The sequence below is a fragment of the Cyrtonyx montezumae genome, unplaced genomic scaffold, assembly GCF_038088225.1.
Source record: "Cyrtonyx montezumae isolate F1298 unplaced genomic scaffold, pur_monq_1.0 scaffold_31, whole genome shotgun sequence".
NCBI lineage: Eukaryota > Metazoa > Chordata > Aves > Galliformes > Odontophoridae > Cyrtonyx > Cyrtonyx montezumae.
The window spans coordinates 5,260,608-5,283,260 of record NW_027072036.1 but is presented as its reverse complement, the minus strand read 5'-3'; the positions used below and the strand labels follow the sequence as shown (position 1 = coordinate 5,283,260).

General features: G+C 52.2%; 2 protein-coding genes across 4 annotated transcripts in view; both read left to right on the top strand.

Annotated features, from left to right (window-relative positions):
- The window catches only part of FAM167B (family with sequence similarity 167 member B), a 120,923-nt gene that overhangs the window by 62,505 nt on the left and 35,765 nt on the right, over positions 1–22,653 (top strand). The gene's annotated exons all lie outside the window — the stretch shown is intronic.
- On the top strand, positions 856–18,060 carry PTP4A2 (protein tyrosine phosphatase 4A2). 3 transcript variants are annotated; one of them, XM_065744704.1, is made up of 7 exons: positions 856–1,057; positions 8,743–9,250; positions 9,340–9,422; positions 10,876–10,968; positions 15,510–15,640; positions 16,425–16,499; positions 17,632–18,060. In XM_065744704.1, exons 2-7 carry the CDS (start codon positions 9,223–9,225, stop codon positions 17,738–17,740), a joined length of 519 nt encoding a protein of 172 aa, XP_065600776.1. In that variant the 5' UTR covers positions 856–1,057; positions 8,743–9,222; the 3' UTR covers positions 17,741–18,060. The 3 variants fall into 3 exon arrangements, with proteins under 3 accessions (XP_065600776.1, XP_065600777.1, XP_065600778.1); XM_065744705.1 differs by having other exon boundaries at positions 856–1,065; XM_065744706.1 differs by having other exon boundaries at positions 857–1,057; positions 8,743–9,422.

Here is a 22,653-nt window from a genome sequence, read left to right as displayed (position 1 = left end):
AGGGATCTTTACGAGCCTGTGATTTTCACCAACCCCTGCTGTGGACTGGCTGCCTCACCCAGAGCCCCATCCGTGGCCTTGAGCACCTCCGCCGTCAGCGCAGGGCGGTCACAGCCATCCCAACGGGGCACGCGGCTGCGGACCACATCCCGGCCGAGGCCGATCACGGGGCTCGCGGCGTGGCTTCTGTCCCGCCTGCCGACACGAGGCCCACGCTGCCGGGTCGCGCTGCTACACGAGGCTGACACGCTCCCAGTCCTTTTAGCTGTTAACGTTGCCGTTACCGGGCGCAGCAGCAGCGGAACCGCCGTGCGGACCGAACCACCGCGCGGGGCGGGGGGAGGAGCGCCGTTCCACCGCCTCTGCGCGCGGGGGGGTGCGCTGGCGTGGACCGCCGCGCAGCACGTGGGGCAGGAGGACCGGACCAAGTGCGGCGGGGGGGGGCGTCGCAAAGGCGGCCCCGCGCGGCTCGGCCGCCCTGGAGGGGCCGTCCCGACGCCCCATGGGGAGAGGTGGCCGTACCAACGCCGGCTGCCGCGCGGGGAGGGCGCGGAGCGTTCGGATGGAGGCAGCGGTTCCGTACGGCGCGGAGAAGGGGCCCAGCGCTCTCCCCCCGCCCGTGGATCCGCGGCGGCGGAGAGCGGCCCCGCGGCGGCGCTTCTCTCACAGCACCATCGGGCTCGGGACGCCCCCGCGGCGGCACTGAGTGAGCGCTCCCGGCTCCCGAGCCCAGGGTGGGGGGGAGAGGGAGGAGAGGGGGCCGACCGTACCAATGTCGGCCGTGGGTGTGCGGCGAGCCGTGCCAATCAGCGCCGGGCGGGCCGTACCACAGGGCGCGGGCGGGGGGGGAGCGGCCTGTGCGCGGGGAGCCGTGTGGCGGCGCGCGGGCTCTCGGCTGTCTCCGCCGGTCGGACCGGAGCGGATCGCGCCTCAGTCCATCCCCGTCACGGGCCCCGCCGCTCCGGGCCGCCCCTTCCTGCCCCCTCGCGTTCCCCGGCCCGCGGTGTGGGAGGCGCCGGGCCCGCTCGGAAGAACGGCGCCGCGCTCAATGCCCGGGGTGAGGGGGTGAGGGCCGCGGCGGGGAGGGGCCGGGGGGCTCCGGGGAGGGGGAAGACTGCGCGCGGTCCGAGACCTGCCCCGGGCCGGGCCGGGCCGGGCCGGGCCGGGGGGTGCAGGGCGCCCTCGGCCGAGGGGGGGGCTCCCGGGGCGCCGCGTGGAGCGTCCTTTGTGCGCTGTGGGACCCCGCCCGGCCTGGGGGGGGGAGTTCGTCGTTCCGAGGTCCTCCTGTGCACGCGGAGTTGCGCGGCCCGGCCCGGCCCGGCCCGGCCCAGGCCGTCCCACCGCCCCGTGCGGCCGCTCCTCGCGGTGCTTCCGGGGCTCCCCACCGCGTGAGGTGCGTGGGGCCCGCGGGGTGGGCCGGGCTGTGAGATGTGCGTCCCGGCTGGGGAGGGTCGGCCCTCTGCAGCGTCCCCTCCCGGTGCCCCGCTCTGCGAGGGCTGTAGGGCCGGGGGGGATATCGCTTGTTGTGGGAGTGCTGGGGGGTCCTGCTTCACTTGTAGGGTCTGGGTGAGGGTATCCCGACCTGGGCTGGGAGGGGTGCTCGCTGCCTGTGGGACAGCAGTTAGCAGGAAGATGGGAGGAGGGTTAGTGAATAAGGTCTTGGCACGGGATAGGGGTGTTTGGGGGTGTGGGGGTCTGTGTGTATTGTTGTGTTTATGCACGGATGGACGAGGATTTGTTTGGGAGTGGTGGGAGGCCCCTGGACTGTGGCGGAAGGGGCTGCCCTGTGCTTGGTGTGGAGGTGGGGTGTAAAGGATGAGGAGATTTTCCGGGATCCGGGTTGGAAGAGGGGGAGAGGGGAAAGGTGGGAGCGGTGCTGGGGGGGCTCTCTTCTGGCCGGGGGTGGAGCTGGAAAGGAAGGGTGTCCGGGATGTGCTGGCTTTCCTGGGGCTCGGCAGGGGGCAGGACCTTTTGTGTAATAGAAGGAGAGCCCTGCGAGGCCCGGGGAGCCGGGTGGGGGGATAGGGCAGGGGCTGCAGAGAGTGGTGAGGGCGACCGTGGGGTGCTCTGAAGCAGGGAGTGCTGTCCTGGGGGGTCTGCTGCTTGGGGCACACTCTGGGATGAGGAAACATGCTCATGGAGGGTGGAGATGGCCAGTGTGGGGGAGTCACCAAGAGGGGACAGCACGGGGTGGCCCCTGCTGGGCGGTGGCCATGGCTCCTTGGCGTGGTTGTCCATGAGCTGTGTCCTCCTGGGGCAGCTGCGTGCTGCTCATTGCTTGCAGCATGAGGAGGCAGAAAGTTGGCTTTTAAAGGCTGCTGTATAAATGGAAACCGGCTTTGAAACTCCCCAAATGAGCCAGTCAGGTTCTGACTCAGAACTGCAGTTAGTATTTAAAGGAGAAAAAAAAATGATAAAACCGCCTCTGGCAGCAGCCTGAGAGCTCTATCTTCTTATGACTCAACGTATAGAAGTACTTAGGTTTAGTGATCTCAATTATTGGAAAGAAAAGATCAGCCTTACTCTGAGTTCAAGTAGGAGGCGGTGTCTGCGTGTGCACGGGAGCGTAGCTCTGATTGTGACACTTGTAGGTTCAGCTCAGATCTCAGGCTCAGATACCTGCACACACACACCTGGCTCTGCGTGCAGTGACCGCTGTGGGGCTGAGCTGTGGGTGCAGCTGTGACACCGCACTTTGCCCCGTGAGGAACGTGGTGCTGGGCGGCCTTGGCCCGGAGCCGGCTGAGCCCTGCCTGCCCTTGGCTCCAGGGAGACAATGCACAGCTGAAGCTGGCTCCTGGGACACTTCAGAGCAAGTGGGGAGCTGTTGTGAGCAGGACAGATTGTGAACTCTGATAATGTCTTTGGAGAAAACTTGTCAGCAGTACAGCCGCGCTGAGCCGGCAGCGTCTGCGGTGCTGGGGTTAGCGAGGCAGCGTGTTTGCCTGTTAAAGAAAGACCTGGAGATGTAGGGTGGCTCTGAGTGCTGAGAAACAGACCCCAGGGCTGAGGTGTGGGCTGGCCCCTCGTGGCCCAGCTGGGCTGCAGTGTCAGAGCTGCGTGGGGCCCACAGAGGGCAGATCTGGCGGCTGTGTGACTCCTGCATGTCCCGAGGTCCTTTGCAAATGGTGAAGGCTGAAAGGAGTCTTGGATCTCGTGATCCCTTTTCTGTGCTAACACTTGAGATGCCGAGCTGCCGTCTGTATTCAGGTCACTTTTAGCTGTGCCTTTGTTTTGTTGCCCCTCCTTTCTGTGCTACACAGTTCCTTCTCGTAGTCCGGCGCAGTTTGAAATAATGGGCCCTGGCTTTTAACAATTGCAACTTTGTGTACAGCGGCGAAACTCATCCGCTTAAGTTTCAGCTGTGAGTTGAACGTAACTGCTGCGGGAGCACAGCCCGCTCTGCTGTCACTGCCTGCAGAGGTGCACGGCCAGCTCGCAGGAGTGCACTCAGGTGCACGTAGCTCAGCTCTGTAGCTTCGCAGGATCGCACCCCTCCTGCTGTGAGGTTTGAAGTTCTTTCAAGTCCTGCTCGACGTGGTAATGCTATTTTTTCTTTTCTTTTGAAGATTGTTCATCCCAAAGCGTGAGGATATTTCCTCTGCTGCCGTTGTTGTGGTGGGACCTGCTTTCAGACCCCCATGGTGGTGCACCTGAGCTCACCGTGCTGAATTTTAGGGATGAGCGTAGTGTCATGTAATCGTGGGGTGCTGTCTGAGGTTACTTTGGATTGTGTATTTCAGGTTAAATGGGATTGTATGACTTGAAGGTTAAAGCAATCAGCTTGAATTCCTTTTTATGGGGCGGGCACTTCTGGTTTTCACTTCTCGTTCAGGAACAATCTTTCTGGATACATTATGCAAATAATATTCAAATGTCTTAGGAGATTTTTTTTTTTTTAGGCTAGGTAGTGGGTGGGGGAGGTGCCCAAAAAATCCCAAGTGTCAGAGCTGCTGTTTAAGCCGTGGAAGGGGTGTCCTGCAGCCTGGGGCTCTGCTTTGAGAAGTCCTTCTGCTGAGGTCCATGTAGACGTGGTGTGTTTGACAGTTCTTGCTGTTTCCTGGTGCGTCACTTCTACACTGAGTGGGGTTTTTTTTGGTTTTTTGAAGTCTTGCTGGGGCAGATTGCTGCCTGCTGCTGCTGTGCCTGTGCTGCAGCAGAGGAAACGCATGAGTCACTGCAGAGTGGGGCCGGGATGGAGCTGTGGGTGGGCAGGGCACAGCCACACGTCGGCCCTCACCCGCGGGCACGTGTCCGCCCGAGCCAGCTCCTCCAGCACCGGGACCTCCTCCAAGAGTGCTGCTGCTGGAGCTCTCTGTGTGTGAGGAGAGGAGCTGTGCTGCCTCACTAATGTGCCCTTCTGCTGTGTGAAGGCCGGTGAATGTGGGGGTCTCGGTGGAGTCTCGCATTGAAAGCACGTTGTGCTGTCAAGAAACCAATCTTCAGAGTGTCCGGGTGGGATGGGGGCTGCTCAGAGGGGCGGTGTGGGGGGAGGAAGTGCAGTGTGCCAAGCAGGATGGGAGGGATGGCTGAGTGGGGCTCAGAATGGACATGTCATGGGGTTGAGCTCTGTGCTGGCAGCACTCTGGGTGCTGATTTCACATGTGTAAGCACTAGAAGGAGGTTTGGCAGAGGGGAAAGAAATTCAGCAGCAGTTACCTACTCATAACACTAATGTGAGTCCCCACTTGCAGGGACAGGGCGGCTTCAGAGTGCAGGTCCTCAGCATGCCAGGTGTTGCTGTGATGCGGAGCGATGAAGCAGCAGCTCCGTGCTGCATCCTGTGCTCCATGTTATTTTGAAAGGTGATCCCAGTGACCTTTTGGGAGATGCCTGTGTTTTGCCATGGCTGGGAGCTGCAGCTGTTGCAAGCTGTTGAGCTGTCTGTGCAGAGGAGGAAGCACTTCCAACTGCGTCCTTAGGAGTGAGGAATTCCTGGTGCTGTCCCTTGGTTTTCGTTAGCTCTGTCTCCCTGCACTCGGTGTGCAGTACAGAGGAGCAGGCTGCTTGCTGGTCCAGGAGTGGCTGTGCTGCTGGGCAGGGCAGCTGCTGGGGCTGATGTTATAGGTGCCTTGGCTTTTACTTAAGGCAATCTCGAATGCAAGGCCTTTCAAGTCAGGAATCCATTTAAGTGTTCTTTCTCAATTAGTTAACTAGGGTAAATAAACAAGCAGAGGTGGTGAGTGGGCCTGGCCCTTGCTTACATTTTAATCACATTTGTTTGTGTTTGTAGTATTTTGAAGGATGTCCCTCTCAATTTGGCCTCGTTCGGTTTTCTGAAGCTTTGTCAGTGTGTGGAGCTGAGCGTGAGTGGTGGGAGCTCACGGTGCCTGGGTTGTAACTCACATTGCCCATACGTGTAAGTGCAGAGGCTGTGAGAGCTCACTCCACCCGGCTGTGCACGTAGGCATCTTGATGGATTGTTACTCGCTGGTAATTAAGTTGAAGGACACCAGGAACTAACTGCCAGCCCTGCTGCCTTTCACATGCACAAACTGCTGCTGCCTGTGCTCATCCTCCCCAGGTCGTGCTGGGGCTGTTGGACCCCATTCTCAGTGCTCCTGCTCCCTGTCGGAGCAGCCACGTCATCATTCTTTGGTTTCCATCCCTGTTCTGTCTCACTTTCCAGGTATGACAAGCTGAAGGTTAATTGGCTGCAAACCTGTTCTTGTTTTTTGTGTTGTAGGTGGTCTTTGTTGCTATTTATTGTCATCACTTCGATGGTACTCTTTGAAGTGCAGATTGCTGACACGAGGAGGGAGAAACCTGACAGCATTTACCCGGAGAGTTCAGAAGGTTTAGACACAGGGTTTTCATGGATTTCCTAATTAGAAGCCCAACCTTTCTTACTGAACTTCAGTGGAGTGGTTTGCAGTTGGAAGGCACTGGAGGCAGGGATGTGTTTTAAAAATAGCATTGGGTGCTGCATAAACTACTCATCCTTCTGGAAGTCATTTTTAAGACTTAAATACAGTGCTTTACGTTGTTAATCACTCCTGAGCTGTTAGCTAATTAAACACTCTCATAGTGTGCCTCTGGGGAAGGTGTGGTGCTGGCACTGCTGGGCAGGTGGGTCCGGCTGCTCGCTGGGGTCAGGGCAGTGTGTGCTGGGGCTGCTGGCATCCCGTGTGTGCTGAGGGTACAGGGCTGTCCTCCATCGCTTGGCAAATAGCATTTCTAAAACACCTTTCAAGTAATTGTGTTGAAATTCCCTTGTTGATTTGCTCAAGGGAGGAGAAGTGTAACTGCAGCCAGCTGATCTGCGCTGCACAGCTCTGGTAGTGCTGGGTGAGGCTCTTCTGCCAAAACGATCGGTGCTGCAGAGAAAAACATCCAAAGGATTCATTTGAACACGGTACAATAGCTCTTCACCTCGAGACAGTGTGCTTTGTAACGCTGTAAGCCTCTGGTCCTCCGGTGCAGGTGCCCATCTCCCATGCCACGGTCTGCTGACGGCTGATGGTGCTTTAAGTGACCCTGCTGGAGTTGGCTTTGGAACTGTTCCCTTAATGTAAGGCTTCAGGCTGCTGCCCAGGATGCGTCAGGTGACGTGGGGGTGTATTTGGATGGGGGATGCACTGCAGTATCTATCAAAAAGACTTTCTTGCATGGTGCTCTGCAGTGCATGGGCACACGTGGCTGCTCCCGGTGTGCCACGGCTGTGGCTGAGTGCTGAGCTTCAGGAGGTCTGGGGTTTGGTGGTACCCGTGAGAAAGGTGTGATGAAGGTGCAGGTGTAGGGACTCAGATGTTAAACATGTTCAGAGGGACTCTTCCAGCTGGGGTGAGACCTAACCCTGCAGCCACTGTGCTGCTTAACCATGCCAGGGTTCCTCTCTGAAATTTGTGTTTGAGTCACTCGGAGAAGAACTGCTTTGAGATTGGGGGAGGTTATTCAATAAGTCTTTGTTCTTGCCTCTGGCAGTCTAATTAATGCATTTTTTTTTTTGGCATTGAAAGCTGTTCTTTAAGGAAATAATTGCTGTTCTTCGGGTGATTTTTGACTTGGTGTCAGCGAAAAAGGTAATTTTGTTGTCCTTAATTTGACTGCTGTGGAATGAGGGTCTCATTAAAACACGGAGTGCTCCGGAGGTTCGGGGTGGGAACTTGCAGGCACGTTCCTAATTGCACTCATTGCTGTGTGCCACGCTGACCTCTGCTCGAGTCACACTGTGACTTCTGGGCGCAGCTCTGTGCATTCAGCTGTTGCTTCTGTCTGTAGGAGAAGTGTAAAGCCAAAGAATCACTGCACCGTTTATTTCTTTGAGTTTTGGTGTTCCGAAATAGCTGATGCCATTTGGTAAAGTTTTCCTGCACAAACTGCAAAGCTGTTTTCTTTCTCTGAGTACAAACGCGTGGTGCCCCCGGGAGGTGATGCAGCTCCTTTGTTCTGACTGTGGATGTGACACATTACTGACCTACTTCAGTTTGCTAGAGAGCGTCACCAGATCCAGGAGGGGACGTCTTGCGAAAGGCAGGAAGTGAGACGTGGAGCATTGCTGCCCGAAGTTAAACTTCAACCTGCTGGGATGTCGCAGTCGGAGCTCCTGCCAGTGCCTCCTGAGCTGTGCTGCATTCAGTGCTCTGAAACAGCTGAGCTTTTGCTCACCCATGCAGCAGAGCGTGCTGTGCTGCAGCAGCCCTGGCTCGGGTAGGGTCAGTGTCGGTTCGCTCCGTTTCCATTCCCCCAAAGGCTGTGGTAGAGCTGTGCTGTTGTGGCTCTTCTCGCTGGTGTTAAACCAGCTGTGCTCTGAGTCCTCTGCGTTCACACTGGGAGCTGCTGCCTGAACGCCCCGGGCTGTGAACACGGGTAGGACTGAGAATATCTGAAAGTTGTTGGTGTTAAATGAGCCCTCGGTTGCTTTTCGGATGACAGATTCTGAGGGTGTATCCACTGCTGCAGGCAGGCTGGCGGTACGAGGTTGGAGCTGCTGTGCCAGCAGCAGCTCAAACACGTGGCAGTCACACTCTCCTTCCTTTCCTCATTCCAAAAACGAAGCTGCAGCGTGTTTCCTGGCACATGCTGTGCTAACACTACGGAGCGGAGGGCTGGGAAGGAGCAACCTGCAGCTGTCACCACATCAGTGATAGAAGTGATTGGGGACCATCAGTGGCAGCAGCTGCTGCTTCTGCCTCCGTGGCTGCATCTCTGCTGCTCTGCTTTGCCACGTGCCCTGGGACATCCTCAGTTTTTGTTTCCTATCATTCCCAGTGCTCTGAATGTAATGGCTTACAGTGTTTGTTCCTGTTTGCTTTCTGCTCATTATTACCGTGCTTGCTAAAGGAGGCAGTCACTGGCAACATATTTTTGGGTTTTTTTTCTGGGCAGTTTTAGTCATATTTGCTTTCATAAATAGTTACAAATGATGCAAGCTTGATTCAAAGGTACAGTTTGTTTGTTTAGGGTTGGTCTGCTGTTTTCTCTTATGAAATGTTTATGAGCATCATATGCACAGAGGCTCCTCCTGAACTGTTTACTTTTGGGGCTCTTTGGGCAACGTTTGATCAAAGGCTGAAATTGCATTTGATCAGAACCCTCCAAAGGGGAAGGATGGCTGCTCTGTGCCGTGCTCAAAGGAATGGTGACGTTACACCGCTCCTCCCCACCCGAAGCTGTGGCAGTGCTGGGTGCTGTGGCAGTGCTGGGTGCTGTGGCAGTGCTGGGTGCTGTGGCAGTGCTGGGTGCTGTGGCAGTGCTGGGTGCTGTGGCAGTGCTCTCATGTGCTCTTCTTCTTCTCCCCAGGTGTTCTGGTGGAATATACGTCGCACATTTATGGCGATTCTGAGCGTCAGGGCAGACTTCTGCCAGGCCCAGCACAGTGCCCTGGCTGCCAAGTGAGCGCAGGGCCTTCGTGTGCCATACTGACTTTGCCTTGAGGACTCCGGACACAGTGAACGCACTCAAATATATGGGATATCTCCTGCACATTGGAAACGTATTCCTTTTACTGACTCTAGCAAAACTAAGCGTCAAGAAGACAAAGTGGAGAGAAAACCTGCCCTTACTTTTTTGCCTCACCAGTGCCTAAATGTAGAACAGGCTGCCTAGTCTTGCACATAGTCAGAGTTGTGGAGTCTGAAGGATACCACCTGCAGTAATCGAGGCCCAAGTTGAATTCAAGCGGATTCTGAAGCAAACCTGCTTTCCTAGAAGCAGGATCTTAAAGGAGCAAGCTCGTTGACACAAGCTCTGATCGATCCCAGCCATCTTAGTGGTCTTTTAATGTTTTCTGCTGTGAAACGTTTCCGAGGTTATTGATTTTTTTTTTTTAATTTTCTTTTTTTTTCTTCAAATTTTTTGGCCCCTCACGCATTTTGTTTGCCATTATGAACCGTCCAGCCCCCGTGGAGATCAGCTACGATGGTATGCGTTTCCTCATCACTCACAACCCGACCAACGCGACCCTCAGCAGGTTCATTGAGGTAAGGTGTTCAGCCCACGTCGTCCTCCCTCCCAGCACAGGAGCACTGCATCCACACCTCGTGCTCACAAAGCTGTGCTCTACGTTACCTGCAGGCATTTCTTCCTTAGTATAGAGTTTGTATCCACGTGAATTCACACGAATGCAGGATCTGGGGGAAAAAAAAGGATCAGTAATGGAGAGATCGGAGTTGCTTCCATTTTTGGAACTCAAACCTGCAGCTCTGCCATTGCTGTTGTCCAGGCTTGGAAAGGACTGTGTGTTCTGTGACTCTAAACGTTATTTTTCATTAAATAATACATTGCCTCTAATGTATTGCTGATCTTCTGGCTTGTAAAGGAGTAGTTGATGGAATTATAAGTGATTTATGATCTTTCTTGTCCCTGAAATAGGATTCAACGCAGCACTTGCACGGATGTTTTGTTTCATAGGGTGTTCTCTCCAATCCCTTCCAATCCCAGAGTTGTCAGATACTTCAGGTACCAGAATTTCACCCTGGAAGGTGACATCTGCCTGGGCTGAATGTGGGGACAGCAGTTCTTGATGGACATCACACCGTTACTGACACAAAAGTCAATAATAATACAAAATGTAATACTCAGCTGTCTGGAAAATTAAGAGGTGCTATCATGGGAAAAATAATGGAGCAGAATATTTCTACAGTCTGGGTTGCTCCAAATCTGCCATATCTTTGTGCCCTTTGTAGCTGGAGGACTTCTACCTTGCATGTGTAGGTCACTTTCATTCCAAAGAGATGCTGCCATCGGGTGCTGATGTCTGACTGCAGCGGCGTGCTCCTCAGCATGAGGCACGCAGGTATTGGTGGGTAACTTTGCCTGAATACCACGTGGTTGTGGTCGTATTGTTGTGTTGCCATCCTCCACGAGGAGGTTTGTGTCTGGAGCAGAGATTATTGCTGATTGTTCAAAGTTACAGGGGCTCGGTCCAAACACGAGAGGAAATTCTGCTTGCTGTACAGACCTTCAGAGTGAACTGGAACAGCTATTGTTTTATGTTCTGATTGTTTTTCTGGCACAGTGTGCAGCTTGCAGAATGTTTCAAGGAAGCTGGGTTGTGGTGGTGTGTGTTCAGCTCCTCCCTGCCTGAAAATGTCAGTGCTGGCTGAAGCCAGCAGTCCCAGGCTTCCATTTAAAGAGGAAAAGGAGCTGTGTGGAAGGGATGAGCAGCTATTTTAATTTTGTTCTTACGTGTGTTCTTTGTTTTCACCCTGACTTTTCCCTGGAGAGGAATATTCTGAGGTGTTTCACACTTCTTCCCGTCACTTGTAGCCCTTGTCCTTCAGCAGGCCACAGCTGTTCCTGTCCGAGGTGGCCCTCACTCCTTTGCTGTGCCATCACCTCGGATCCATGTGTGTAGCACTGCTGAGTAGGTCAAAAATGTTTGGTTTTGTAGCTGTTCTTCTGTTTCTCATTTGTTTTTCCTTCCTCTTAAAGGAGCTGAAGAAGTACGGAGTAACAACTCTGGTGCGAGTCTGTGATGCCACTTATAATAAAGCTCCAATCGAGAAAGAAGGAATCCAATTTCTAGTGAGTTGCCTTTTAAAACTAAGGTTGAAAATCTCTTGTAGGTGAGGGGTGGGGAAGAACTGACTGTCTCGGGTTGGCCAAAAGCTGTATGATCCCCTGCACCACACTGAGCTGGCTTTGAGGTACTTGTTGTGCCTCTCTGAAATGTACGTGCTGATTCATTCCTACAGCTTCATTTGGAATAAAAGTGTCTATTCCTGGGTTTGCTGAGATATTTTGGGTTGCATTTTAGTGACTGGGTTGATACTAATCCAATGTGAGCTCACAGAGCTTGTGGTGTGTTCAGCCTTGTGTTTCACGCTGTTCAGCTCAGTTCTTTTCCCCTGATACAGCACTTGGCTTTACTGTTGGCCTTCTTGGGGTGGAGGTAAAACTCCCTGCTGTCACACATTTGGACTGCTGCCCTGTGAGACCACAGCTGGCACACTGAGAGGCTGCTGTTTGTGGAGCTGGAGCAGGGTGCTGATGGGAGTGCTTCCCTGCTCACCTCCACGCGCAGCCCTGAGCTGCTGCTCTCGCAGGGAGCGTTGTGCAGTGCTGTGACTGTGCTGTCTGCTGCTGCTGAGTGTACAGGGCAGGGTTTTTTGTGCTTACAGGTGGTATTTTTAGGCAATACTTCTGAATTGTTACAGGGTGTTGGATATAATCAATTTATTTTATTGGAGTGACGCTGTTGTGAGGACAGAAAAGCACCGAACCTTCTTGCAGTAACCTGCAGGTACTCCTATTGGTTGGGTGTCCTGATGTTTTGCTTTTTTTTGTTTTTGATGGCTCAATTGGAGGAAAACTTTCAGGGTTTTCCATTAGGAGAAAAACGTGTACCCTGGCACAGCTGCAGAAGCTGGAAGCTCCACATACAGGTCAGTCAAGTTTCTTGGCTCCAGGTCCTAGTGTGCATTTAGTCCAGTTCCAGGCAGCCACGTGTGCCTGTGTTGTTGGAAAAATCAGGCTGCAGTGGGTGTACTCTGGAATAGCATTCCTGCTCACTTCAGAGCTGCCCTGGGCTTCAGCAGCACTGTGTGTTCAGGCACTCCAGCTGTGATTCTCCTGGGGTTGCCCGAGAATGGAAGGATTAAGTGTGTGGTGTGTAAGCCAGCAGAGCCCTGCCCTAAGCTGGGGCTTAAGTGTCTGTGTTCCTGCGGGAGAGCAGAGATCTGTGTTCCTCCCGAGGGCCGTTCCCCGGCGTCCTGCTGCCCTTGGCTGCTCAGCCAGTGTGAATCCCACCTTGCTGTGTGCCTGGGCAGCTCTGGAGCCTGTGCTGAAACGAGCGGGGCGTTGTGGCTCTCGAGAGATAAACAAGACAAAACCCAACTTGTTGGCTGGCTTTGAACCGAAAGCTGATTTTTGTGGGTTTTTTTTTTTTTGAGGAAGCTTTTCAAAAACTGGAAGTGGTGTTTCCACCAGTTCTGCTGAGCACAGTTCTCTTGAAGAGCCTTTCTCTTGGAGTAGCACACACGTTGTCATGTGCCTGCACGTGTCTGCCTTCCCACGCTCAGTGCATCGCAGCTCTTCAGAGTGTTTCACTGCTGCAGAAGGCGAAAAGGGAGAGTGTAAATCCAGCAGGCGTGTGTTGTGTGCAGCAGGAGGTGATGGGAAGGTGTGCTGCGTGTCGTGCTGATGGTCCCAGTCACGATGCTGTGTTAGTAATTCACTGTCCTGCAGTGGTGTTCTGCGGTGTGGGATGAGTTTAGCTGGCTGTGGACACAGCCACCTCCTGCTTTTCCTTCCTATTAATGCCTGCTTCTCCAAAACTGAGCGCTGTCACTGCTCAGAGACAGCGCTGAATTACCAACCAGCTGAAAAAATAACACGTCACTGCTTAGAGCTAATGCAGCTATGAAATAAAAATAAGAGATTAGAAACACAGCCTGGGGGAGCTTAGAGCCTGCTTTAAAACCATTGAGGTCAGAAGCACAGTGGAACCCCTGAAACTGAGAGCATGGCAGCAAAGCCTGTGCTGGAGCCTGGTCGTGCTGTGTGCTGGCAGCAGGGGTGCAGCAGATAGATGCTCTGGCAGATGGCATAGTGAGGAACCAGAGGACAGAGGCTCTGTGTTTGGTGTAGTACTGTCACACACGTGTTTGTTGACAGATTACATCCACGGGGCAGGAGGTGGGGGTGGGTTTGGTTCCTGGGGGTTTCTGTGTGGATATGTTTGTGTGTAGGGCCTTGGTAGTGTGGAAATGGTATGTCAAGAAAAGCTTGGTGGTGGAGTTTGGTTGTTTTTTTCCCCTGGAAGTGTTCTTACTGAGCAGCAACCATTAGCTGCCATAGTTCTGCTCATCTTCAGGATCTAGAGCACGTCTCGTTGTGCTCCTGCCAGTCCTTCACTGCCTGTCTGCACGTGGAGCACAGCTCCTGCACCCCAGCACTGCCCCCGCAGAGGGCTCCGGGGATGGGGCTCCTGTCCAGCAGCTGTGGGGCTGCTGTTGGAGCTGGGAAGGTTCCCACTGGTGTCATGGTCACGTCCTGTTCTAGGAGCATTTGAGGAAAGGGATCTTTGTCACTTAAATCTGCTGCAGCCCCTCGGGGATCTCCATTCTATACTGGCAGTCACTGTGGGCTGGCAGACCCAGGAGCAGGGTGCTCCAGACAGAGGGTGGATGAAGGCACCCCGTTCCTGCCTCTCCCCCTTCCCAGCTGCTGCACGGTGGCACAGACGAGCTGGGTTTTCTGTTTGTGCAAACCTGGTGCATCATCCTGGTTACTAATGATTGTTTTGGTCGTGGAGCCTAGCAATTTGTTTTCTGTGCTGGCTGACGGGAATTCAAAGGATTGCTGGCAGAACTCATAATTAGCAGAGAAAAACTTGCAAAACTTGGTTGCTGTTACTCCTCTGGTCCCAGAATTATTCATGTTTCTCATTCTGGGCAGCGTCTCTTCAGCACTAATTTGATGTTGGTGCTGTGCTACTACTGCAGAGGCGATGCTCTGAGAAGAAACCAGGGCTGTCATTAATTCAGAGCAGCACAAGACGTGTGGGGGTGTGAGGATTAACACGTAAACAAAAGCAAAATGATCACATCCTGTATGTGGTCTGCAGGAAGGGGTTTCAGTTCAGCCCAGAACTAGTGACATGTAACCCTGTTCTCTGCAGTCAGTTTCAAAAGGAAGCACCTCACAGTGGGCAGTGCCCCATCCCGTGGCTGCATGGACACCTCTTCCTGGGGCAGTGGGTGACACCAGGCATGAAATAACACTGCTCTCAGTGTGATGGAGTGGAACTTGTCCTAAGAGCCTTTTATAGGGACAAACAAGATTTACTTCTCTTGTTTCTGTGACCTTTTGCTTTGCTGTGATGTCCCAGCTTTTTTTTTTATTTCCTCGCTTCCTTCATAAAGGAGTTTGCAGTGCTCCTCAGACTCTGTATCTTTCAGAATTAATTGCATATGAAGTTAATTCAGTAACTTGAAGCTTCTGTTTTTGTAGCTCGAAGAGGCAGAGCTGCTCCTGGCAGCTCCTCATTGCTGCTGTGCAGTACTCCTGGGCTGAGATGCTCGGTACTGCACAGCTGTGTCTGCTCCTCAGGAGGTATTAGTGTAGCAATAAGTGCATTTCAAGCTGGAAAACATCACGTTTTTAAACCTTCCCTCGTGCGTGTTCAGTTTCTCCGTGTTCCCGCAGGCTTCAGAACGTGCCTCAGTGTTAACCTGTTCTTGAGGATCTACATGAAAAGCTTGGTTCTGGACAATGAGGAAGAAGAGAGCTCCTTTCAGAGCCATTTCCGTTCCATCTGAAGAGTTCTTTGAGTATTATGAAGCTCTGTTATGAGCCTCTCCTGTAAGATTGCCTTGCAGTCTGCTCCTGAAAGTGCTGAACAACTCTGAAGCCTTACTTTCCCCCTGTGCCTAGGAGTGCTGTTCTTACAGCACCTCCTGTGTCTGAGAAGATGCTGGCACGTGGTGTCCTGCTTGTCTTGAGATGCAGCACGTGAACAGCTCTGCTTAGCACAGCTGTGTTGACATTAAACACGGCCTAGGTGCTCTCAGCGTTGGCAGCTCCTTTGAAGGACAGAGCTGAAATTTTAGGTGCTGCTGAGCTGTTGCCTCTGCCGTTCTCTAAGCACTTCTTTTTTTTTCTACTTGTGAAATGTTTGGGTGGGTTTTTTTGCTTTGATAGTGGCTGGGCAGCTGTAAGCCTGGCTGGTGGGTGCTGGGGGGGGGGGTTGTGGGGGACCTTCTCCTCTGTACAGAGTCTGTACTACAAATAGTGCTACAAAAGGTTGATGCAACCACTGGCAGAAGTCTTCAGAGTTCTCATCTTTCAGATATTTATTTGAAATGCCTATTGATTTTCACACACTGATAATACGGTGAGGTTTCAAAGGCAGCTATTCTTCTAAAACTTCTCCGCCCCGAGGATGTTAAAGTAGGGATTGATTGGAATTTTATGGAGAAGTCCAATTAGCAGCACGTTAACGATCTCGAGTGGCAAACTTCCAACTAGGAGAATACCCCCAGAGCCGCTGCTGTGGCACGGAGTCCCCGTGGCCTTGCTGCTGGGCTCGTGCTGTGTGTGACTGCTGTCTCGTCTCCTTGCAGGACTGGCCGTTCGACGATGGAGCGCCGCCCCCCAGTGAGATAGTGGACGACTGGCTGAACCTGCTGAAAATCAAATTCCGCGAGGAGAGCGGGTGCTGCGTCGCTGTTCACTGTGTGGCAGGGTTGGGAAGGTCGGTACCCAGCAGCAGTGGGAAGTTGACAGTCTGTGTTTTTAAGGTGACTTCAGAGACTTCAGGTTGTTCCCCTCGCAGAGCAGGTCACTATCTGTGTGTGCACGAGGTGGCAGCGATAGTGAGTGTTCTCCTGGGCTGCTTTGTTGTTTAGCTGTGAGTACAAGTTGTCCCATTGCTAACAGCTGCTTAATCCTTCTCTCCCTTCGGGGTGCCTGCTGCAACTGCATGTGCTCAGCACAGGGAAATCCACCCAGGAGTGAGTCGCTGTGTTTGAGAAGCTGGCTCTTTGCTCTTAACTGACACCCAAAATGAGGATCCCAAAGCAGGAAGCTTTACTTTATTTCTGCTGGCACACCCAGCTACGTGTGCAGCATATATTGAGGATTTATCTCTGGGAGTCATCTGCTGAGTGCTTCGTGCATCTGTCTCATGCACAGCTAAACCTGCAGTGTCGTAAGGAGCAAAGTGCATCCGAGAGATACTGCAGGCTCCTCTTTCAAAGAGAAAATGAGGTCATAGTGAAATGGGAGACCATAAAACCTAGAATTACTGTTTCATGCCCCAAACGCGTGAGCAGCTGTGGATTTGTGTGCACACTGCAAACAGAGCTGTCTGCTAACAGAAGTCCCACGTTAGCTGCTCAGCAGGCAAATGTCTTTCTGTAGATAACATTCAAAGAGAAGACGTGTAAGCTATGTGTTTATGGATAAACGTGGTGTGTTTGGTGGGGCCCCACGTGTTGTTTCTCCAGTTATTCCTCACGCACCCATCTCTCCTGCAGGGCTCCTGTCCTGGTTGCACTTGCTCTCCTAGAATGTGGGATGAAGTACGAAGATGCAGTTCAGTTTATAAGGCAGTAAGTTAAACTTGCTTTTCTCAAACAAAACGCTCAGTGTATGTCGTACTCAAACCATATGCATCTTCAACAAAGTTTGTTTGATTCCTGACTCGTTTTCTTGTTGCTATAAACTAACAGTGACAGACATGGCACTGATGTGATTGCTGAGGCTTTCTGTCTGTTGGAGGATGAGGTTTAGAATTGATATCCCCCCACCTTTGTTTTATTATTTTTTCTTTATTTTGAATCTTGGCTTATACATTAAGTCGTTGTACTAAGACTCCAAAGCTCATGAAGCTGTGGGGAAGCCTGGGCTGGGATTTTAAGCACCGTGGTTGGAGCTGGACGTGGACTGAGTGCTCCTTGCTCAAAAAATGGGGCTGGGTTTGGGCCCCAGAGCTGTAGGGTTTTCCCAGCGGGCGGGTGAGTGCTGGCACTCCTGCAGGTGTTGTGTATGAGTGCAATATCCACTCAGGAAATGTCAGCAGCCACCTTATCTGGAAAATAGCAAACCTGGTAAAGGACGAGCCCACAGAGCTCTGCTGGCTGGCTGATAACATCGGATCTTGAAATGAAGCCCAGCGGGTATGATGATGTTGAATGAGCTTTGCCCAGAAAGCAATTTGTCTCTTTATGGATTCCCAGGGTCTTTGGTTATCTTTGTAAACTATATTGCTGTCAACAGATTTTTCTGAACTTTGCCCTTTCTTAAATTCCTTTTTTTTCCTCTTCCTAGATACAGTACCCTTCACATTGAGAAGTTCTTTTCTGAGCATCTCTTACATATTTCTATCTGGCTGTCACGAGCTTGCCTAGCTAATAGAAGTAGCACATGTATCTGCAGGGAAAGGGTGACCTTGTGGTACTCAGTGACTGCTACTGCTGATGGAAATAAACTCTCTCAATGCAAGAAAATATCCTGAAACTTGCTAATGGGATTTTGATTTTAATATTGGCATGTAGGTGATGAACTGCCTGTGCTGGTCCAGCTCCTTTCCTCGGAGTGCCAGTGGATGCACAGCTCAGCCCAAACGCTGCTTTGTGGATACAGAAACGCTTTGAAATAAATGAATTTGAGTCCATATGTGTAGAACAGTGATTGAAGCAGTACTTCTGCCATTGATACTGGCCTTCGTTCTGTCTGTTTTAGGAAAAGGAGGGGAGCTTTCAATTCCAAACAGCTGCTTTACCTTGAGAAATACCGACCTAAGATGCGATTACGCTTCAAAGATGCCAACAGTCACTGCTGTGTTCAATAGAAAATCTCAGACGAAGATGGCACTGTTTTCTGGACTCTTGGCACCTGGAAATGTGAATCTGGAATCAAACTGCGTCATCAAATTAGTGGTGGAGTTAGTGCTCCTCAACCTCTGTCCTAATGATGGTGATGATTGGAAAAAATAAAATAAAAAATTAAGAGAAACATTTCAGTGAAGGATTATTTTCTCCTTAAGCTGCAGTTTGAACATCTGCAAGGAGAAAATCAGTTTCTGAACCCTCTGTATTTTTAACTTTTTAAGAAAAGAAATAAAGTAAATTTTATGTCTAAGGAAAACCAGCGGAGCATTGGCTTGTGCAGACACGATTTTCTTGATCTGAGGAAATGTCCCCCACAATTAGGGCCTGATGTGTTGGTTCCAGTAGGGCTCTTCTGAACAGAGCTGGCTCCTTTAGCAGCCAGCAGACAGATGTGGTGGGGCCCTCAGCCCCATCTGGGCACCGTAGGGATGCTGTGCTGGCTGTGTTGGGTGTCTGCGTGGCGTTCAGGCTCTGCAGGTGTGAGCAGCTCCCCGGTGGGCTTCAGCAGAGACCTGCACAGTGCTGTGATCAGTGTCCCAGAGGGCTTTTGTGATTGGTGGGAGATATTGGCTCTGTGTGTGTGCGTGTGTGTCTGTCCAAACCTTGCTTCTCCAAAGAGTTTGGCTGAGCTGTGAGTTGTCTTTCTGTTGTTAGAGGTAAAAGCTCTATGGTGGCTGAAGACCAATGGTCAGAAGTGTCGTGGGTGAGCAGGAGGCGTTCGGATGAGGTTAGCTTAACCTGTCCTAAGGAGGAGGAAAAGGCTCTTTGCTGCTGTCTGGGTTCTCTGCCTTGCTGTGATTCAGGGCTTGTGGGAGGGTCTCGACTGTGTTGTATATGAGGTGGAAAGACAGCATGCACAAAGAAATGTCCACGAGGAAATGCCCGGGGGGTTTGCCCGGATGAGCCCTCGCCTACAGTTCAGTGTAACCACTGATTGCCTTGTTATTTTTATTAGGCTCTTTTGGAGGGAGAGTCTCTAGTTACACCCCAACATGCCCATCGTGCATTTACCACTGGCAGACCACAAACACACTGGTTTTGGAGTGTGTACTGGCACAGCGTTGTCTGTAAGGCCATGGATGATGTCTGAATTAATCAAGGCAAGTCATTTTGCAGACTGAGAAGCAGTTCCACCCAGGCTACTTCTACCAAACATCCGTTACCTCGGTGCCCTGCCCTGGCAGGGACACTGTGCTTCCACCTTGATGTTGTCTGTAGCATTCAGCACTCAAAGGCTTTGGGAGCAGGCTGAGGGCGGTTCTCTCCTGTGCTCTTTTCCATGTAGGCTGGTACCCGTCCCTGACCTGCCTTCACAGCACCTCTTCAAGAGTTCTCTTCTTAATTTGCAGCTTAACTGCTCAGACAGCAAGTGCTGTTCTCTTACAGTTCTGTTCCTCAAAGGGGTTTGTACATTTAACAAAGAATAATGGTCCTTGTCAGGGCTCTCCTTTTACAGGTGTGCCAGCAGACCTTTGAGGTTGAAGACTGTGCTCCACAGAGCTCGGGCCGTGGCTGCTCAGCTGTGTGGTCCTCAGCTCCTTCCTCCCTTAGAGATGTGCAATGGTCCTGATTTCTTTAATAGGTGAGAGACACTCAAGTGTTTGTGATGTCAGTGCCTGCAGCAGGGGATAACGTATTTGCTCGTGTTTGAGTCGTGTGGAAGGCAGATGGTGCTGACAGTATCTCTGGCTTTTGCCTTCCCTTGCAAGCTAGAAGCTAATGCTGTAACTGCTGCTGCAAATGGAAAGTGGTGTTGTTAGTGCAATGAAGTTTGGTTGGAGGGGAAGGCACTGGGCTGGGTTAGTAACAAACCCGAGCCCTCCTGAGGAACACTGCAATTATATATATCCTACATGCTGTGTGTATAACTTTGCATTCTTCCCCTTAGTTTTTACTCTGATTTATAATGTACTGATTATCATATACTATGACTCTGCAGCCTTAATCGAGGGAAAAATAGTGACAGTGTAGACACAGATGAACGGGGGAATGTAATTGTGACCGATGTCCGGCGGGCTCGGTGTCTGGTGCAGCACTGGAACGTAGTGCAATAAAGTTCTTGCAGTAAAACGTCTCTTCCCTCTGGCTCTTATTAAATTTATTGCAGCTCATTAACGTTAAATGCTCTTCTTTGGTCTCGTCTGTAAAGGCCTTTGGACGTGGCTGTCAGTGCCCCGTGTGTTCCTGGTCCTCGGTCAGTGCTGCATGGCTGTAGCTATTGGGAAATGCTGTGCTGCCCTGGAGAAGAGGGAGCAGTGCTGCAGAAGATAACTGATTTCTTTCTTCCAAATTACTTCTTTAAAGTCACGTTAATCATAATAATAATAATGATCTTTGGTAGTGTGCCGAGGAACTGACGGATTTTGGGTGCAGAGCTTCCTGTTGTGCCCTGGACAGACCCGCAGCCCGTGCTGCCCAGCAGTGTGGATGGGGCATTGTCTCGGGGTGGCAGCCCTGCGTCCCATCCAGGGCCCCTTCGGTGCAGTGCCACTCAGCTGCAATGCATTATTTATGGCAGTGACGTGGAGGTGCTATTTTCTGTCTTCGTACATATCAATCCAATCAGCTTTGCTTTGCTGCCATCAAAGAAATATGTTACTAGCAGGTCGGTATCGCCTTCCTAGGATTTATCAGATTTTCCCACCAGTGTACTGGAACAAATTTGTGGTCCCTGTTGGCAAGGAGATAATAGAGTGCTTTGAGCACGGGGCTGGAAGCAGCGGCTGCCAGGCTGTGTCTCCCCTTCCCGTGAGGATGGCTTTGTACAGCGTGCCGGGGTCTCGCTGCCGTTCCCTTGGGATTCTGTAACACCAGGATCCTGCTCTGCTTTGTTGACTTCTTTACCTCTTCGGGTGCTGTGCACCAAAGGAACGTTTCCTTCACCAAAGGCTCCTCGGTGTAGAAGTGCCAAATGCTTATTTGAAATGGAGGTGTTTCTGTGAGATGGGGGAAACTCATTTCTATTGGTAATGCTCTGCACTCAGATCTGGGTAACTTCGGTTCCTGACACGTCCTTTTAACCAGGGACAGCTCTCATGTGCATGTTAATATTGGTGAGGGTGGTCCTTCAAGAAGCAGCAGAAGTGGAGTGTGGGGTCAGGGGACTGTCGGACTGGTGGTTCTGTTATAGTGCAGATTCCTCTAACTAACAAATGATAAATCATTTCATTTCGTCTCAGTGCTCACAAATCCATTCCAGGGCTCTCAAGAGAGCGTGGCTTTGTGTTGTGGCGTCCCTAACCAGCACAGAAGGACAGCTTCAGCTCAGGTGCTCAGAGTGCACAGGCATTTGACTCTGTGCTCTGTAGTGTGTGCTGAGCTCTGTCGGTGGGTTTTCCCGGAGGGGCACCATAGGTAATGCTTTTCACAGGAGTGTCTGGAGTGCCTTTCATTTTGGGTGTCTGAGAGCTGTGTTTTCCCTGGTAGTTCTGTATTAAAACAACAAAAACCCCACTCCAAAACAGAGGCACAGAGCCACATCCTGGGACCTTCCTTCTGTCTGCCTGCTGCACCAGGGCTTAAATCACAGCCCTCGATGAATGGAGTGACATAGGTGAACTCTTAATTGCTCTCCATGCCGTGTTCTTAGCATGGATAGAGCTGGTGGTGGGACAAAACTAAGGAAGCAGTCTTGCAGAGCTGCTGCTCACCTGGCAGTCGGTGCAGGTCTGAGCACTGCCTGTGCTGGGAGCACGGAGCAGGGCCTGGTTTGGGGGTGGTGCTGGGGGGCACGGGGCTCATCTCCTGAGAGAAGGCTGAGGGTGAGACACGGAGCTCGAGGGGCTTTATTTGGCAGTGGCTGCAGTGATACTGGCACGGCAGCCAGAATTTGAGGTGGCTGTGACTGTGCCCTTTCTTACAGGGCTTGACTTTGTAGATGGACACAATTGAGGGACACCAAGAGCCGACACCGGAGGAAAATCCCTGATCCAAACCTGTGGGGGACAAAGAAGAGCTGCAGGGAGAAAAGAAACAGGTAAGGAGCTGCTTCTTGTCTGCGTGGTGAGGGAAACCAAAAGCACTGAGTAATGCAGTGACTCCTTCAGGGCTGAGCAGTGAGTCAACAATGGGGACAAAGCGGATCCCAGGCCATCGTCCTGTGGTTCTTGGTGCCCTTGCATTATCTTTGGCAAGGCCGGGGTGCTGAGCTGCTGACCTTCCTGGCCTCTGTTTTGTCTCTGCCTTGTGTTGTCCTCGCTGTCCGAGGGGCTGTTGTCTCATGGGCTTGCTGTGCCTGGTCCTGCTCAGCTGGCTGTTCCTGCTGACCAGACTTAGTGCTTCGGGCTGTGTTTTTGCTGCAGTAGTTCTCCGTGCAGCCTGAGTCCTGTGCCACTTTGTGATTTATTGCCATTTCAAATTTCAATTTACAGCAGTAGAAGGAGAGAGGATGCTCTTGCGTGAAATATAAACAGTTTTAGGACTGAAATAAGACCATTTTCCTAGAGAAAAGGACAGGAGAAGCCATCAGTGTGGCCCTGAGCGGGGCTGGGGGGATGTTCATGCAGCACGTGGGGGCTTCTGACCTCACTGCTGCCTGTGAGCTCAGGTAGAGGAGCTGGGAGAGCAGCAGCCTCGTGCTCCTGAGAGTGACGCAGGGATCGATATGTTCCTGCAGAACACTTCAATCCCATCCTTTCAGCATTTGGCAGGGAGGGGAGCATCTGTTTTGCTGGAAGATATTTCAGCAGTCCTGACACGTGCTTTTGTGTTCCTTGGGGGCAGCGAGCCAGTTGTAGGGCTCCTGCTGTCAGGAGCAGGGAGCTGGGCTGCAGTTTCTTGGCTCCTGGGATCAGTGGGGGGCTGCCTGCAGGGGTGAGCGGTGGGCTGGAGCATGCAGCATGGCAGGGCACCCCGCGTGTGATGGGTTGGGATG